This window comes from Sinocyclocheilus grahami, unplaced genomic scaffold, assembly GCF_001515645.1.
Source record: "Sinocyclocheilus grahami isolate Dianchi unplaced genomic scaffold, SAMN03320097.WGS_v1.1 scaffold1962.1, whole genome shotgun sequence".
In the NCBI taxonomy this organism is placed as follows: domain Eukaryota; kingdom Metazoa; phylum Chordata; class Actinopteri; order Cypriniformes; family Cyprinidae; genus Sinocyclocheilus; species Sinocyclocheilus grahami.
In genome coordinates this window covers 55036-73961 of record NW_015507141.1, presented here as the reverse complement: position 1 = coordinate 73961, position 18926 = coordinate 55036, and the positions used below count along the sequence as shown (strand labels likewise).

General features: G+C 41.7%; 2 protein-coding genes across 2 annotated transcripts in view; both read left to right on the top strand.

Moving 5' to 3' along the window:
* Positions 1 to 2916: 2916 nt before the first annotated feature.
* Positions 2917 to 10578, top strand: LOC107573500 (alpha-2-macroglobulin-like). Its single transcript, XM_016259933.1, has 33 exons — positions 2917 to 3137; positions 3295 to 3478; positions 3554 to 3710; positions 3812 to 3864; positions 4022 to 4042; positions 4112 to 4277; positions 4356 to 4440; positions 4530 to 4644; positions 4726 to 4846; positions 4922 to 5031; positions 5103 to 5273; positions 5356 to 5583; positions 5667 to 5879; positions 5952 to 6101; positions 6202 to 6327; positions 6450 to 6543; positions 6847 to 6991; positions 7114 to 7339; positions 7432 to 7555; positions 7632 to 7756; positions 7831 to 7882; positions 7972 to 8055; positions 8217 to 8393; positions 8496 to 8571; positions 8645 to 8801; positions 8886 to 9081; positions 9151 to 9335; positions 9411 to 9632; positions 9708 to 9829; positions 9958 to 10039; positions 10122 to 10205; positions 10284 to 10389; positions 10476 to 10578. The coding sequence occupies exons 1-33, from the start codon at positions 3025 to 3027 to the stop codon at positions 10514 to 10516; spliced, it is 4311 nt and encodes a 1436-aa protein (XP_016115419.1). The 5' UTR covers positions 2917 to 3024; the 3' UTR covers positions 10517 to 10578.
* Positions 10579 to 13423: 2845 nt separating this feature from the next.
* LOC107573499 (alpha-2-macroglobulin-P-like) overlaps positions 13424 to 18926 on the top strand; it is an 11941-nt gene continuing 6438 nt past the window's right edge. The window contains exons 1-14 of the mRNA XM_016259932.1: positions 13424 to 14460; positions 15531 to 15717; positions 15786 to 15942; positions 16058 to 16110; positions 16285 to 16305; positions 16431 to 16596; positions 16672 to 16756; positions 16838 to 16952; positions 17058 to 17178; positions 17268 to 17377; positions 17447 to 17617; positions 17691 to 17915; positions 18012 to 18224; positions 18307 to 18456. Coding sequence (XP_016115418.1) covers positions 13598 to 14460; positions 15531 to 15717; positions 15786 to 15942; positions 16058 to 16110; positions 16285 to 16305; positions 16431 to 16596; positions 16672 to 16756; positions 16838 to 16952; positions 17058 to 17178; positions 17268 to 17377; positions 17447 to 17617; positions 17691 to 17915; positions 18012 to 18224; positions 18307 to 18456 — 2637 coding nt within the window. The 5' untranslated portion in view covers positions 13424 to 13597. The remainder of the gene's footprint in view (positions 14461 to 15530; positions 15718 to 15785; positions 15943 to 16057; positions 16111 to 16284; positions 16306 to 16430; positions 16597 to 16671; positions 16757 to 16837; positions 16953 to 17057; positions 17179 to 17267; positions 17378 to 17446; positions 17618 to 17690; positions 17916 to 18011; positions 18225 to 18306; positions 18457 to 18926) is intronic.

The window sequence follows — 18926 nt, the reverse complement described above, 5'->3', positions numbered from 1 at the left end:
TGTAAAACTACGCCAGAGCGCGTACACACCTCACGCACCGGATGCCTGCGCGCGCCCAAAGTGTTTGTTATTCATGCAACAATGCATATTGCTGTTATTGTTTTCATTAATAGCCATTGCTATATAGATGATAACGTTTGCTATAGTGCTCTTATTAATGTTTCTAGCATGACTTTGTGAAAACTGAACTACTATCCTGAATGAAATAGCATAGACTTTTCATGACTAGTGTTTGCATATTTAATTTAATTATGTATGTAACCTTGTTCTACAGATGTGTACTAGTGTTAAATGCTACTGTTTTTGATAGCGTTGAATGTTTCTGACAGAATTATTATTTTTTTTTCTCGTTTGCCTTATATCCAGCCTGGTATTGTATTGCCTGGTAGCCAGTCATGCCGGCGATGCAGTGTTGCCAGATATTTATATGAAAACAAATTTAAACATAATTAAGGGCGTGGCCACTTGAGTGACAGGTGGATTGCCGCTGCTGTCACCACCGTCGAGCTAGGTGGGCGTGGCTTCAGCAACCAGCTCCCGCCTCTTTGCCCATTTTCGATTATCCGGGAGTGACGCGCGGTGACGCACTGCCAAGATGGCGACGGCCGGCTCCGCCCACTTTTGAGCTTCAAAAACGCTCTTCAGAAACCTACGGGTGATGTCACGGACACTGCGTCCATGTTTTTATACAGTCTATGCTTGGACTAAAGCAGAGCACTATTATCGTCAATTATCAATAGAGACACACCGTTACTGGTTTCAAAGTAGTCAAATACTAACTATATGCATGTTAAAACAAAGTAATACTGTTTGTGTGCACTTTATAACTAGGTATGATAAGGTGTTTTACACACAGTATTAAACATTCATCTTCATTTAACTTCCGCCGTCAACTCCGATATGAATAATAATAATAATAATAAATAAATAAAAATAAATAAACTAAACAATTACACTTGCAGAAAGCACACACGCTGTGGCTAAATAATAAGCCTGATTAGGGGTAGTAAAGATCCATTTCCAAAAGCATAAACATTACTTGGAAAAAAATCATTTAAAAAGTTGTAATTACTCAGTTTGTGTAAATGTTAAATACAGTCAAAAAATGTTACAATTCTTTGTTAAATACAGTCTTATTTATCATATGTTCTCATTTTTTTATTGTTTTATTTTTATTGTTTTTGTAAAGTCATAGTTTTCTTATAATCCTGTTTTGATCTGTTTACTTTTCATAGTGTGATTTTTTGGAGAATTGTAACGTTTGTCCTATTAATATACTAGGGTAAGTTTGATCCTTAAACATCATTGTAATTACTAATTATGATATTAATATATGGAAACCAAAACAATTAAAAAACATACACAAATATATTGTCCCCATTTTTTAAATTTTTGTATATAATCACAAGTGAGATTTCAGTGATATTTTGATTACTGAACTAGGAAATATTCCCGGTTATCATTTCAGAAATCTGGTCACCTTACATCAGGGACGCTATTCTTGCAAACCTTCTAAACTTAATTATACATGCAGACAGTCGTATGAGGAGTTTTAAACAGCAAATGAGTTATTCAGAGAACAAATTTTATTTTTGAACATGATAAATTTACCGAGGTCCGGACCTCGGTGATCTCATACAGTGTTGCCAGGTACACAGTTTTCCCGCGGATTTGGGCTACTTTAACATTGTTGACGCAGGTTGATTTTCATGGAATTCATCCCTGAAATGCGAATTATACCAGGGGATCCCCGCCAAAAACATGTATTTTACCCCCGGAACGCCATTGGGCTAGTTTTGTGTAGCAATTTGGTGGGTTTTATTGTGAAAACCTGGTAACCCTGACCTCATAGCTGGCTAAGGCCATGAAAGTATGTACTCCATTTGTGAAAAATTCATATAAATGCTGTTCTTCTGAACTTATTCGTCAAAGAATCTGGGGGGAAAAAATGTATCATAGTTTTTATAAAAATATGAAGCAGCACATCTGTTTTAAACGTTAATAATATACTATGCCCTAAAGCAGGGATCCTCAAATCTGGCCCACAAGATCCACTTTCCTGCAGAGTTTAGCTCTAACCCTAATCAAACACACCGGAGCATACTAACTGTCTTCACGATCATTAGAAAATCGTCCCAATCATAGAATGTATAAAAACATGGACGTAGTGTCCGTGATGTCACCTGTAGTTTTCTGAAGAGCATTTTTGAAGCTCAAATTGGGCGGAGCGGGCCATCGAAAATGGGCAAAAAGGCGGGAGCAGGTTCCTGAAGCCACGCCCACCTAGCTTGACAGTGGTGACAGCAGCGGCAATCCACCGGTCACTCAAGGTTTATGAAAGTGACACTCCACAATACAATAGCAAAATATATAAATATATATAGTATTTTTATGTTACATTAATCAGTGTCTAGCACACCTTCCTGAGGAAAGGATATGGACCAGAAGACATTGCAATTACTAAATGATATTTAGACAGACTTAAAGAAGTTCCAGATCTATACTTGTGCTCTTATTATTTCAGTTATTTTGCCTTTAATGTAAATAAACATGTGCAAAATATACTTGCTCTTGTGAATTTATTTGGATGTTAATTACATTGTGCGAGCTGTCTCTTTAATACCGCGTGGTTTATATACATGTTGCTGCTGATTGGGCTGACATGTTTGACACACCCACCAAACAAGAGAAAACTCATCTCAAACCCCGTTGCACACTGTTTCCAGGAAACATGTTGTTCAAACCGGAAACCGTAGCAAAACGTTGTGCACCGGTTTGAGCTTGAACCTGCCCCAGGTCTTGTATTCTCTACTAATCAGCTGATGAGTGGGATCAGGTGTGTCAGATGAGGGAGATATACAAAATGTGCAGAGCTAGGTGACTTATAAGGACAGGTTGGGAAAGCTCTGGTGTGTGGTTGAGAGAAGCTGTAGAGCAGTAAATGGTTGTAGATTGTTGCAGAAGTTTTGCAGGGTTTCTGAAAGAGACGCTCAATTGACACCTGATCTTGTATGATTGCTCTTCATGGCTGTGATGGCGATTTCTGTTTTGAACATGTTTATTTTACTCCTTTTCTTCTTTGCTGTTGATGGACAAGGATTAGGACAGTTTGCTGTTGATAGACAGAAATCAGGGCCGTAAGTAATATTAATCTCTGAAGTGAATAAAAGTGTACTGCTCTGCCTTTTCTTTTTAGTCTTGTCTTTGGCAACCACTTTCTGTGAATGCACATCTACACAAATACATGTTCTGAGCGGAGTCCTTATGCTTTCTAAAGTTTAAATGTTTCCACAGGTTCTTCTTGTTGACATTTCCTGCAGTGATTGAGTCCAGTTCTCATGTCAAATTGTGTGCAAGTCTTCTGAAACCCAACGAGAGTCTCGCAATGACCATTTCTCTGCTTGATGACAAAAACATGACCACTCTACTTGTGCAGCAGAGCTCTCGGATGGCATTTCACCGCTGCTTTAGTTTCCAGGTCTGTTATCATGCATGTGAACCTTTTTGTCTAGTTTGATTGTGTATTAACATGATTCTCTACCTCTCTCTACAGGCTCCTCAAGTAGAAGGCGAATCGGTGCAGAAACTGAGGGTGGTACTTCAAGGGAGGTTCTTCAAAGTGACACGAGAGAGGAAAGTCATGTTCAGACGTTACCTTCCTCTGACCTTCATCCAAACCGACAAACCCATCTACAATCCAGGACAAACGGGTGAGCTGTGAATGACCTATGGATGAATATTAGGATTATAGAAAGTCCCTTATGGTATTAGTTGTAATGTGAACATTTATTGACATTTCTCATCTTTGCAGTTAATTTCAGAGTTGTTACCATGGATGCCAAATTTGTGCCTCTTGATCAAATGGTATGGCCTGGTCTTTTTTTTGACTGAGCTTTAATTTGAAAATTAAACTGCTTAAAAGCTTCAGTCCAATTTATTTATTTATTTATTTATTTTTCCAATGATACTTGCTGCATCAGTGTTTGAGTCCATGTCTAATATTGCTGTGTTTGTCTTACAGTACAGTCTGGTGGTTGTGGAGGTGAAGTCTTTTTACTTTTTACTATTACATTTAGCTTGGCGGTTTTTAATCTGGTAATTGTTTTACTAGGACAATCATAATAACCGGATCAGTCAGTGGACAAACGTTTCTTCAACGGGGTGGATATTGCAGCTTTCTCACAAGTTAAACCCCGAGGCTCAAGTTGGGATGTACACACTGAGGGCTTTTATTGGTGACCAAATGATCTCCCAGGTTTTTGAAGTGAAAAAATATGGTACCTAGTGTTTTTTTTTGTACGATGTGCAACCGCCCAAAATGAGATCTGAGGGTTTAGAGTTGTTTCTGGTTTTAGTTTTACCCAAGTTTGATGTGACTGTAACCACACCACAGATGTACAGTGTTGGAGATGTGGGACTGAAAATTGTAGTTTGTGGCAAGTGAGTGAAACCCTTTTTTTCCCTGATGCTGATTTCTCGTCTTGTGACTGATGTTAGTTGTTTATCTCCTTCCTTCCAATATTTTCCAGATACACATATGGGCAGCCTGTACCTGGTCAAGCACTGGTGGAAGTGTGCCGTGAGCCATTTCCATATGTTGTGATTCCAGAGGTGAAACGTCTGTGCCTGAATAAAACTGCTAAGGTATGTGACTACTGCTAGTTCTGAAGTTTTGTCTTCTGCATATGGCTGATTTTGATATGACCACTTGTGTTCTGCTACCAGATGAACAACACAGGCTATGCATCCCTTACTGTCAGTACGTCAGTGTTTTTCAACACCAGATTTGAGACTAGTCTGCAAGATTCATTTCTTGTTAACGTGAACCTCACTGAGGAGGGAACAGGTGAGCTATTGGCAGATTTGAACCAGTGACTCATGTTTACATGCTTATGTTTGTGGCTTTTGTTTTTCCTCCCAGATGTAGTGACGTCAAAATCCACAACTGTGTCCATTACGTTTGAAGTTGGCAAGGTCACGTTTTTGGAACTCCCAGGTTTATTTGCCTATGGATCAATGATTAACGGAAAAGTGAGTAAAGCTTCATCCTTATTAGACAGTCCTCGTTGGTTCCCTTTCCTAACCTTTATCTTTCCCAACAGATCTCTGCATCTTATTTCAATGGGACTCCAATCGCAAGCAAGGCAGTCTATCTCCTGGATAGTAGCCAATGGCCCAACAAACTGCTGCTGAATCTGACTACAAACATGAATGGACTGTCCGCTTTCTCCCTCAACACTGCTGATCTCCCTAAAGCTGATCTGAATCTGGTGGTATGATTTTTGGTGTTCATCCTTGTCTTTTTAAATGGATTTCTCTCTTGCAAGATACCAATTCTATTCATTTGTTCCTCAGGCAAGTGCAACTCCACAGGTCGTTTATAGTTACAAGTCCCCATTCTTCGGTTCAGATGCAAGGACTGTGTCTCTTTTCCAAACTGCTACTCCCAATAACCCAACCTTTAGTGAACTGACTATATTGAAGCTTGAGCAGCCACTGAAATGTGGTGCCAAGTATCCAGTGATGATCAAGTATTCTTTTGTTGGAGAAACTGGTGACTATAGTGCTGACATCATCTATATGGTGAGTGGATGCTTGTTTTGTTACTGCACTAGTCCACTTGTCTGGCACCACTGATGCACCAGTCTGGCTTGGTCTTCTGTCAGGTCTTATCCAGAGGAGTGATTGTTCTGCATGGATTTGAGAAGGTTGAAGCATGGGCTTCTAATACGGTCACAAGTGGCACGGTGTCGTTCCAGCTGTCAGTCAGTCTTGATATGGCTCCAGTAGTGCAGATTCTGGCCTTCTGTGTTCTGCCCAGTGAGAATGTAGTTGCTGCTAGTGCAACCTTTGACACAGAAAGGTGTTTCCAAAACCAGGTATTTGTACATCTAGCATCATGAGGGGTACAGTGACTTGTCCTACAGCGTGTGAGCTGGTTCTTGTTCCAGGTGTCTCTGCAGTTTTCTCCAGCTACTGCCGTTCCTGGTGAGGAAAACACTTTGACGGTCTCTGCTCAAGCAGGATCCTTGTGTGGCCTCAGTGCTGTTGATCAGAGTGTCCTGATCATGGAGCCAGGAAGACATCTAAGTGCTGAAGCGGTATCCTTGTGCCACTGATCAGATTCTGTTTGCAGTCATTAAACAATCTGGATTTGAGTACATTGTTGACATACCGATATGCCCCCTCCCCATTCTTCAGGTCTTCAGCTTGCTTCCGGTGCAATCATTATCAGATTTTCCATTCAGTGTTGAGGATGAACAGCAGTGCCTGAACGTTCGACCCCGTCGGGCTGTTCCTGCAGACCAAGCTTATGAATCTTTCAAGGTAGGTAACGTAATAATTTAGTGGCTGAATACTCATTGAGGTTATGTGTGTGTGTATATGTGTATATATGTATGTGTGTATATATATATATATAAAATTTCTTTTCATTTTTGCCTTGACAGAGTGTGGGACTGAAGATTGCAACAAATCTGCCTGTCAGAGAACCTCACTGCCTGACATACAGAGGCCTGGATTACTATCGCAACTTCCGTGATGGTATGTGTTTTAGGCTCTTGATCAAAGACTTGCCACATTACTTATTTTTAATGTAGTTAGTGTGTGTGTGTGTGTAATCCTTCCAGCCTTAATCCGTAAATTTTGCCTTTTGAATACACCTATGTATTTTGACCTCTCAGTTATTCAGGGCAAAGTGAACTTTCATCCTGGCCAACTTTAATCACCGTAAATAACGTTTTCCTTGCATTGTGCATGGACCTGATTTATCTAAAACGGATCATGGGGAATTGACAAACCTCAATTGGTTGCTGTAGTCCTAGTATTAACTGCTTATGGTTTCAGTGAACTCTTTTCGTCGTCCTGCTGCCTTGGCAATGGCTCCTGCTGCAGTAGCTGAGAGCGCTGAAGGAGAGCACAGTTCCCCTCTTGATGTGACCATCAGGACTTACTTTCCAGAAACATGGATCTGGCAACTTGCTCAAGTGGGGTCAGTGAAGGGTCTCTTTCAGTTTCAGTGGTTGATGCCATCTAAAGCCACTTTCCAAAGTGTTTTACCTGCCTCCCCTTTTTACTGTGTGGGTGTTTATTTATTTTTTTTCCCCTTCCCAGAGAGACTGGATCCACACAAGTTCCTCTCAAGGTTCCTGACACCATCACCACATGGGAGACTGGGGCGTTCTGCCTGTCCTCCAAAGGTTTTGGCTTGGCTCCTCCTGTTCAGCTGACTGTCTTCCAGCCCTTCTTCCTGGAGCTCTCCCTGCCTTACTCCATCATCCGTGGAGAGTCTTTTGAGCTGAAGGCCACAGTCTTCAACTATCTGTCCAAATGCATCATGGTCTGGGTTCAGTTATTTCTACAGTAGAATGGATCTGCCAAGAGGGAATGCCTCCTGTCTTTGCTAATTGTGCGTTTAATATTTATTGGCAGGTTCAAGTGAATCCAACTAGGTCCTTGGCCTTCACTCTTAGATTATTTAATGAGCCGTATTCATCCTGTCTCTGTGGCAATGGAAGAAAAACTTTTAAATGGGTCTTCACTGCTTCTGTTCTTGGTCAGTTTTGGGCTGTCTTTTTAAACTGTAGTGTATGTGAGGGGGAAAACTGAAGTGTATTCCTGTGTCATTGCAGGAACTTTAAATGTTACAGTCAGTGCTCGGGCTGTACAACCCCAGGGCAATGTGTGTGGCAATGAGATTGTGAGTGTGCCAGAGAGAGGACGAATTGATGTGGTCACACGAAGTCTACTTGCCCTGGTCAGTTTGTGTTAACCAGCCTTCTGGAGTTTGATTGTCATGGTGATTTTCTGATTTGGTGTTTGTCTTTGTAGGCTGAAGGACTTGAACGGACAAACACCCAGAGTTGGTTACTCTGTCCAAAAGGTTTGTGTGGGCTTTTTTTTTTTTTTTTAATTTTGTGGTTTTAAATTTTTAACCTAGTGCTCTTTGCTAATTCATCGTTTATTTGGCAGGAAATGTAGTTTCAGAAGATGTGAGACTGACGCTTCCTATAGATTTGATCCAGGGATCCGCCAAATGCTCAGTTTCAGTCCTTGGTAAAGTGGTTCACTGAGGGGAAACTGACTGTTCTGTAGGAGAAGTGTGTGTGTGTGTGTGTGTGTGTGTGTGTGTGTGTTGTGTTTTTTTTTTTTTTTTTTTTTTTTTTATATTATTTTCCCTTTCCCCCTGACCTTTCGATTTCTCTCCCTCCTCATAGGGGACATAATGGGTCGTGCACTAAAGAATTTGGCTGGATTATTAAAGATGCCATCAGGCTGTGGAGAACAAAATATGATCGTTCTTGCTCCCAATATTTACATCCTACAGTACCTGGACGTCACTGGGCAGCTCACCACAACCATCCGACAGACTGCCATTGGTTACCTTCAGAGCGGTACAATGACTAAATCTACTGAATATTTCAAAGTGTGCATACCAAGGACATTCGGCCCTATTCTTCCCATTTGAATGTCTAATTTGTTTTTGACCCGAACAGGATACCAAGGACAACTAAACTACAGGCACAGCGACGGTTCATACAGCACATTTGGCTACGATGAATCGAACACATGGTGAGTTTCATTCTGTTTTTCTAGTCTTGCGTATTGTTTGCGCAGTTTCTCATGAAGTTTCCTTCATGACCAGGTTGACCTCCTTCGTCCTGAGATCTTTTGGCCTAGCAAGGAACTTCATCTTCATTGATCCGAATGTTCTCCAGAGTGCAAAGGATTGGCTGTTTAGCAAGCAGGTCCCAGATGGCTGTTTTATGCAACAGGGAAATCTGTACCATAATGATATGAAGGTGTCAGGCTTTCTTTCAAATGAGTCATGACCAATAGACACTAGGTGGGACCATTCTTCTAAATGGTATATTGGCGTGTTTTAGGGTGGAGTTGGTGATAATGTGACCATGACCGCCTACATCACTGCATCACTGTTTGAAATGGACATCCCTGTTATGGTAATAGTCACCAGTAGCTATTACACCATGGCTCTGCTCGCCTACACCTTCAGTCTGGCTGGAGAGACCAGCACTCAAGCACAGCTTTTAAATGCCTTGGACAATGTTGCCATTTCTGAAGGTGAGATTGACTAGTCTCTCATTTGATATGTTTGGGTTCTTTGGCATCAACCTTCTGTCTCATCTTAAGGCACTAAGCTCCACTGGTCTCAGACTACATCTGGTGACACTCTGGCGGTGGAGATCAGCTCCTATGTGCTGCTGGCGGTGCTCTCTGTACAGCCTCTCACGACTGCTAATCTGGGCTATGCTAACCGCATTGTCAACTGGCTCGTGGCACAGCAGAATCCTTATGGAGGCTTCTCCTCCACCCAGGTGACTCTGACCACCAAACATGAACAGTAACCTCCATATCGGAGTGGAGGTTTTAATCTGGTAGTTGTGTTATAGGACACTGTGGTGGCTCTTCATGCTCTGTCAGTGTACGCCACTAAGGTGTTCAGCTTGGCTGGTTCCAGCACGGTTACCGTACAGTCCTCAGTGGTAGGAGGAGACTCTTATAGCTTTGATGTGAATCGGGACAACAGGCTGCTGTATCAGGAGAAGCCACTGAAGAGTGTTCCTGGCAGATATAGTGTTAGAGCAACAGGATCCACCTGTGTGTCTGTGCAGGTCTGCATCTTCACCTCCTATTATTTCTGCTTCTGTTGTGCTTATCCTAATTCTCCTTTTGCTTTGCAATCATAGGCTGTATGTTTCTACAACATCCCGGCACTCATTAAAGTAGCCAGGACACTGAGCATTGAAGTTAAGGTGACTGGAGACTGTGGACCACTTGGAGCCAATCTCATGTTGAACTTCACTGTGAAGTAAGAATAACTTTTGTCTTCGTCTTGAAACCAGCTCTTTTTTTTCTTTTTTTTTTTTAATTTAAAAAAAAAAAAAAGTGACGCTGCTTGTTCCTGTTGACTAAACCCATTAATTCCTCTACATTTAGATACAATGGAGCAAAAACAAGTACTAACATGGTTCTAGTGGACATTAAGCTGCTGTCAGGCTTCACCGCAGATACATCACTGGTTCGTATGTTTTAAGATGATTTGGAAAATCCCAAGATGCTTGAGGCTCCTTCAGATGTAAACTATGATATTTTCCTCTCAGCTTGGATCTCCAGCCCAATCTTTTGCCCCGCTAGTGGAACGGGTTGATGCTGGAGAAGATCATGTCCTAGTGTATCTGAAAGAGGTGAGACCGTATATTCACTAGCTGCCATTATTTCTGTGTGCTGTATATGTGCTACTGTTAATCCCTTCTGTCTTGCAGATTCCCAATGGCGTCCCCATGACCTACAAGCTGCAACTGCAACGGGTTCTTGTGGTGAAAAATCTCAAGCCAGCGGTCGTCAGAGTCTATGACTACTATCAGCCAAGTAATTTTTTTTTTTTCTTGTCACTTTTTGATCTCTCTGAATTCCATGTACAATGTAATTAAGTTTCTTTCCTGCTCCTCTTTCAGGTGATTCATTTGAGACCACATACATGTCCCCCTGTACATGATTGTTTCAGGACTCCGTACCGAAAACAAGAGCGAATAAAACCACTTGTATAATTAATAATTTGCTTTGTGTGTGTGGGTTGTTTTTTTGTTTTTTTTTGTTTGTTTTATAAATTAAAATCTGAAAAATGTTAGTCATGTTTTTCATTTGTTCAAACAAAACAAAAAATCAAGATTGACTTCATTTTTACGTTTGGGGACCGAAAATGAATCCACTGGAATATTTGATTTCTACATGTGGGTGGGAATGAAACGCCCCTCTCTGCTGATTGGTCAACCAAACATTACAAAGTCCTAAAAAATTAAAACGCATGCACACGCATAATAATAATCCTCTTCTACAGATTCTTAACGGGTTTTAGTTCTACTATTTTAAACAGCCAGATTAATGAATGGGTTGACACAAACTGTACCGAGGCAGACCCTTTTGGTCCTTTGGCATACCGCCTGTTTTATTATAGTATCCACCTATCAAAATCTGTCTGGCAAAGCTGCGTAACGCAGCGCGGGGAGAATGTAGCCTATTGTGGGGAAGTGCAGAACACTATTGGTTTATGTGAACATGTAGTCATAACTTTTTTGTTTTATACGATGTGTTTTGGACTATGGAGGAACTTATGACAGATATGAAAATAAATTTGTGTAATTTACAGCACATCTATTTTCTATTTTGAGATTTATTCATGGGGCACTTTATACAAATTAAGGATTTTTTGTTAGTTCTACTATTTTAAACAGCCAGATTAATGAATGGGTTGACACAAACTGTACCGAGGCAGACCCTTTTGGTCCTTTGGCATACCGCCTGTTTTATTATAGTATCCACCTATCAAAATCTGTCTGGCAAAGCTGCGTAACGCAGCGCGGGGAGAATGTAGCCTATTGTGGGGAAGTGCAGAACACTATTGGTTTATGTGAACATGTAGTCATAACTTTTGTTTTATACGATGTGTTTTGGACTATGGAGGAACTTATGACAGATATGAAAATAAATTTGTGTAATTTACAGCACATCTATTTTCTATTTTGAGATTTATTCATGGGGCACTTTATACAAATTAAGGATTTTTTTTTGTTGTTGTTGTATATCCCATTGTTTGTCCCAGAGTGCTTGTTTCACTGATTTACTTTAGTGAAATGCGAATTTGATGTCATGATTCTGAAGGTGAACTCGTTTGAGTTATAAGAACATATACAAACCCGGAAATAACACTTTAAACAATAAACCAGAGCTCAGTGTCAAAAGTTGACATTTATATTAAAATAATAAAAACAAATAATGATCAATATACAAACTGAATTAAATTGTCAACTCTATATTCATATTCAATGTTATATGAATATTTGTGTAAAAATGTATTCGAGTAATGTATTAGCCTCTAATTATAAGAGACATGGGTCTGTTTTAAATCCAAGCTAATATTTGAGCTTTGATTTTAGTTAATCTATTATTTGGTGCTGGATTTATTCACTGTTATTGTGCAGTTAATATTCTGCTCTTAAAAATGTTGTTCATTCTGTAACTAGTAGTAAAGAAGTTCATGTGTCGCTTGAACTGAGGTGCTACAGCTATATATGGCTTTTTAAAGAGTGGCAAAATGAGATTCAGTTGTATAATAAAATTGAAACTATTTGAAAGCTGAGACTTTCATGTTTAATTTGGTGAAGCACAAAGCTTATTGTGATTATTGAATGGCTGGCATTACAAATGTGTTTTATATATATATAGTGACATTTTGTTCACACATCAACAGATAACAGCACAGACTAAAATAATGATCTTCAAGAATCCATTTTTCAAATATAAATGTTGGTATTGTCAACCCAGCCCTGTAGTTCACAATGCTGACATGAGGTGAAGTCATTAAAGAGTGACTGGGAAACGATTATTTTTAATAGTTAAAACAAAATTGATTATATAAAACATACGTTGTAAATGTCCTAGTTAAAGAGAGTTAAACACTACAAGATTTGTGTCTTTCACAAAGGAAATAAAACTACATGACACATACATAAAAATATACATGCTTGTAAGTTTTGTTCATTTTACGTTCCTCACAAACACTGCAGTATGTTTAAAGTTGTGAACAAAAACATACTGAATTTTGAAGTAAAATATTTAAGTCCATGTTTGATAAAATGTGCAGACTTTGGCTTAAAGTATCATTCTGTGTTAAGCATGAACAGTCAAAATGGGCTCCCAGCTTGGAGATTAATCAATTTAATTAATCTTAGGCTGTGTCCGAAATCGCCCCTTATACCCTCATTCACTATTCCCTACATTAGGTCACTAATTCAGTTCACTAGAAAACTGAAACCGACTGAAAACGAGTAGTGAATTCGGACACTGAGTGCACCGGAAGGAATGCCACTTTTGCATAGTTTGTGCTTGCTGTTTATTAATAATTTGAAACTAGCAAACTAGCAGCTCCAGTAGTAAGATTAAAGGATTTATCTTGAACTCTGTCACGGAAATTATGTATAAACCCTAATCAAACAATTTAATAATCAATTTACAATTAATTTATACCCGTATTGTACATTATGTTGTATGCCATGGATGAGCGCTTTGTAAAAATGAACGGATTGATTATTCAGCTGCGGGCGCCATCTTCTGGCGAGATGTGGGAATTCATTCGGCACGTGACTCTCACAGTGCATTATGGCCATTCTCTAGCCGTTGAGCGTGCACCAGTTGTACACTCGTTTTTGCAGTGCATTGTGGGATTGAATGAGTGCACTCGAGAACGTCCACTATGGTTTCGGACACAGCCCTAATCAATCCCTCTGTATAATCAAGAGTAGGGGTGTCCAAACCTGCAGAGTTCTGCTCCAACCCTAATTATGCACACCTGATCCAGTTAATCAGTGTTTTCAGACTTTCCAGAAGCTTCAAGGCAAGTGTGTTGGAGCTTGTTCGATCTAAGATCTGCATCACAGGCCTTCAGGAGCAGGACTGGGCACCTGTGATTAAAAATGTTTTAATTTTGCCAACATCAGTGTTGATTGAGACTGATTGCAAGAAGCAGAAGAACAGCAAACAGTGGTAGACTGTAGCTATAGTTCAGCAGGGTTCAGGGTTCATGGCCGTGATGGAGATTTGTGTTTGGAAAAGACTCATTTTAGCCCTTTACTTCTTTGCTGTTGATGGACAGACATTAGGGCCATTCGCTGTTGATGGACCAAGATTGGGGAAGTTTGCTGTTGATGGACCAAGATTAGGGCCATTTGATGCTGATGGACAGACATTAGGGCCATTTGCTGTTGAAGAACCAAAGTTAGGGCCGTTTGCTGATGAAGAACCAAAATTAGGGCCGTTTGCTGTTGATGGAACAGGATTAGGGCCGTCTGCTGTTGATGGACCGAGATTAGGGCCGTCTGCTGTTGATGGACCGAGATTAGGGCCGTCTGCTGTTGATGGACCGAGATTAGGGCCGTCTGCTGTTGATGGACCGAGATTAGGGCCGTCTGCTGTTGATGGACCGAGATTAGGGCCGTCTGCTGTTGATGGACCGAGATTAGGGCCGTCTGCTGTTGATGGACCGAGATTAGGGCCGTCTGCTGTTGATGGACCGAGATTAGGGCCGTCTGCTGTTGATGGACCGAGATTAGGGCCGTCTGCTGTTGATGGACCGAGATTAGGGCCGTCTGCTGTTGATGGACCGAGATTAGGGCCGTCTGCTGTTGATGGACCGAGATTAGGGCCGTCTGCTGTTGATGGACCGAGATTAGGGCCGTCTGCTGTTGATGGACCGAGATTAGGGCCGTCTGCTGTTGATGGACCGAGATTAGGGCCGTCTGCTGTTGATGGACCGAGATTAGGGCCGTCTGCTGTTGATGGACCGAGATTAGGGCCGTCTGCTGTTGATGGACCGAGATTAGGGCCGTCTGCTGTTGATGGACCGAGATTAGGGCCGTCTGCTGTTGATGGACCAAGATTAGGGCCGTCTGCTGATGATGGACCAAGATTAGGGCCGTCTGCTGTTGCAGGACCGACATTAGGGCCGTCTGCGGTTGCAGGACCGACATTAGGGCCGTCTGCGGTTGATGGACCAAGATTAGGGCCGTCTGCGGTTGATGGACCAAGATTAGGGCCGTCTGCTGTCGCAGGACCAAGATTAGGGCCGTCTGCTGTCGCAGGACCAAGATTAGGGCCGTCTGCTGTCGCAGGACCAAGATTAGGGCCGTCTGCTGTCGCAGGACCAAGATTAGGGCCGTCTGCTGTCGCAGGACCAAGATTAGGGCCGTCTGCTGTCGCAGGACCAAGATTAGGGCCGTCTGCTGTCGCAGGACCAAGATTAGGGCCGTCTGCTGTCGCAGGACCAAGATTAGGGCCGTCTGCTGTCGCAGGACCAAGATTAGGGCCGTCTGCTGTCGCAGGACCAAGATTAGGGCCGTCTGCTGTCGCAGGACCAAGATTAGGGCCGTCTGCTGTCGCAGGACCAAGATTAGGGCCGTCTGCTGTCGCAGGACCAAGATTGGGGCCGTCTGCTGTCGCAGAACCAAGATTGGGGAAGTTTGCTGTCGATGGACCAAGATTGGGGAAGTTTGCTGTCGATGGACCAAGATCGGGGAAGTTTGCTGTCGATGGACCAAGATCGGGAAAGTTTGCTGTCGATGGACCAAGATCGGGGCCGTAAGTACCATAAATTAGCCTATACCAATGGTTCTCATACCTGTCCTGGAGTACCCCCAGCCCTGTGCATTTTGTATGTCTCCCTCATCTATCACACTTGATTCCACTCATCAGCTCATTAGGCTGCAAGACCTGAATTGGATTTGTCAGATATAGAGAGACATACAAAATGTGCAGTGCTGGCGGTACTTCATGGAGAGGTTTGAGACCCACTGGCCTATACTATAAGTGAATAAAAGTGCCCTGTTGTCTGTTCTTATGTTCATACTCTTGTCTATGGCAACCCCTTTCTGTGAATGCACACCAACACAAGTAGGCCTACATGTTCTGAGTTGATTCCTTATGTTTTTTTTAAATTAAACCTCTCTATATTTCCACAGGTTCTTCTTGGTGACAATTCCTGCAGTGATTGAGTCCGGCTCTGATGCAAAATTGTGTGCAATTCTTCTGAAACCCAATGAGAGTATCACAATGACCATTTCTCTGCTTGATGACAAAAACATGACCACTCCACTTGTGCAGCAGAGATCTGCTTCTGCAGCATTTCACCGCTGCTTTAGTTTCCAGGTCTGCACCATATCATGCTACACTTGGGCCTTTTGTCTAGTTTGATGTACATTAATGTTTATCTGCAGGCTCCTCGAGTTGATGTGGAGTCCGTGTGGAAACTGAAGGTGGTAGTTAAAGGGAGGCTCTTCAAAATGACAGAAGAGAGGAAAGTCCTGTTCAGAAGTTACCTGCCTCTGACCTTCATCCAAACAGACAAACCCATCTACAATCCAGGACAAACTGGTGAGCTAAAAATTACCCTTGAATGAATATTAGGATTACAGAAAGTCTGTTGTGCTACAAGTTCATATTCAAGTGCCTGGTATAATGAGTGTTCATTGAATTCTCATTTTTGCAGTTAATTTCAGAGTTGTTACAATGAATGCCAAATTTGTGCCTCTTGATCAAATGGTAAGGCCTTATCTCTTTGACATTGAGCACTCTTGCTGCAAACAAATTGCAAAATATTTCAGGTCATTTTTAGATGCACATAGTTTAGTCCATCGCAATTGTGCATTTTCCCCCAAAATGATAGCTGTATATTAATGCATTAATGTCTAATATTGCTGTGTTTGTGTCTTACAGTACAGTCTAGTGGTTGTGGAGGTGAGGATTATCTCCAGTGCAAGCATTTTGATAGATATGGTTCTGCTTTATTTTGGGATGTTCTGGGGTTTTTTTTCCAGTTAGAATTGCAATCACATTTTCAAACCGGTTAATTGTTTTACTAGGACAATCATAATAACCGGATTGGTCAGTGGACAAACGTTTCCTCAACGGGGTGGATATTGCAGCTTTCTCACCAGTTAAACCCTGAGGCTCAGGTTGGGATGTACACATTGAGGGCTTTTATTAGTGACCGAATGATCTCCCAGATTTTTGAGCTGAAAAAATATGGTAAGTTTTCATGTACAATGTGCAACAGTAAAACAGCAGATCTGAGGTCTTAATTTCAAGCATTTTATCTTTTAGTTTTACCCAAGTTTGATGCCACTGTAAATGCACCACAGATATATAGTGTTGGTAATCCGGGACTGAAAATTGAAGTTTGTGCAAAGTGAGTGAAGCTTCATTTTCTTACTGCCACGTTTCTTGTTTTGTTTGGTCAGTTCTTGATCTCCTTCCTTACATTTCCCAGATACACATATGGGCAGCCAGTACCTGGTCAGGCAATGGTGAAAGTGTGCCGTGAGCCGTTTCCATTTGATTTTGTTCCTAAGGTGACTCGTCTGTGCCTGAATAAAACTGCTGAGGTATGTGACTACTGTTTTACAGTGATTTTTTTTTTTGTTTTGTTTTTTTCTCCTTCTGCATGTGGTTGACTTCATTATGACTTCAATAATCTGTTCTGTTACCAGATGAATAGTGTGGGCTGTGCCTCCCTGACCTTCCGTACATCAGGGTTTTTCAACTCCAGTTTTGAGAATAATCTGCAACATTCATTTCTTGTTAACGTGACTGTCACTGAGGAGGGAACAGGTGAGGCACTGGCTGATCTGAACCAATGGCATATGTTTGGGGAAAGTTGATGTTTATTTGGTGTGCTCGTATGTGGTTTCATTTCCCAGACGTTGTCATGTCAAAATCCACAACTGTGTCCATTACGTTTGAAGTCGGCAACGTCACATTTGTGGAGCTCCCAGAGTTTTTTGAATCTGGATCAGCAATTAACGGAAAGGCAAGTTCATCACTTGTTACAGAAGCCTTCACATTGGTGATCTTTCTTAATTTTTCTCTTTCCTAACAGATCTCTGTGTCCGCTTTCGGTGGGACCCCTTTGGTGGGCAAAGTGATCTATGTCTTGGATGGTTCCAGCTGGCCCAACAAACTGCTGCTGAATCTGACTACAAACCAAAATGGATTGGCCACGTTCTCCCTCAACACAGCTGATCTCCCTAAATCTGATCTGAATCTGGTGGTATGCTTTGTATTATTATTTCTTTTAAATGTAGACTTGTCACAGGAAACCAATTCCGCTGATTGTTCCCCAGGCAAGTGCAACTCCAGAAATATTTTATGGTCACAAATCACCATACTTCACTTCAGATACAAGAATAGTTGCGCTTCTCCAACCTGCTACTCCCTACAGTCTGCAGTTTAGTGAAATGACTATAGTGAAGCTTGATCAGCCATTGAAATGTGGTGCTGTGTTTCCAGTTGACATCCAGTATTCTTTTGTTGGAGAAACTGCCAACAGCAACACTATCATATATATGGTGAGTGGGCAATGGGTTTTGCAGTGATCTTTGCTGTTTTTTGTTGTGCTGGTCTGTTTGTCTGGCACTTTTTATGCAATCTTCCTGTCTTGTCAGGTCTTGTCCAAAGGAGTTATTATCCTTAATGGATATCAGAGGGTTCAATCACGCCCTTCTAGTACTGTCACTAGTGGCACAGTGTCATTCCAGCTGTCTGTCAGTCTTGATATGGCTCCAGTAGTGCAGATTCTGGCCTTCTGCATTCTGCCCAGTGAGAATGTAGTTGCTGCTAGTGCATCCTTTGACACAGAAATGTGTTTCCAAAACCAGGTATGATGTGCACTAGAATCTTGTTTTCCTTCATATGGGAAGCGGAGATGTGTCCTTCAGCTTGAGCTTGTTCTTGTTCCAGGTGTCTCTGCAGTTTTATCCAGCTACTGCTGTTCCTGCCGAGGAAAACACTTTGACTGTCTCTGCTCAAGCAGGATCCCTGTGTGGCCTCAGTGCTGTAGATAAGAGTGTCCTGATCATGGAGTCAGGAAGACGCCTGAGTGATAAAGCGGTATCCATGTGCCACTGATCAGATTTGTTTTTTGCAGTTATTTTAAACATCTAGATTTGAAAACATTGATGAAATACTAACTGGTTTTGTTTATGTGGGCTCAAGTTTTAATCCTTTTAGAAGACCCTTTGTCCATCTTAATGTTTGGTCTGTTCTTTTAACTAGACCAGGGGTGGCAAACTCCGGTCCTGGAGAGCCGCAGCCCTGCAGAGTTCAGCTCCAAACCTGATTAAAACTCACCTGCCTGTAGCTTTCTAGTAACCCTTCAGACCTTGTTTGGCTTGTTCAGGTGTGTTTGATTCGGGTTGAAGCAAAACTCTGCAGGGCTGCGGCTCTCCAGGATTGACGTTCGCCACCCCTGAACTAGACTAACAGTCACGGTGATGACTTTTTTTATTTTATTTATTTTTAAAGGGGTGGGGAGAAGTCACAGGTGGAGGTCTTCAAACAGCTCCAGATTTTTTTTTAAC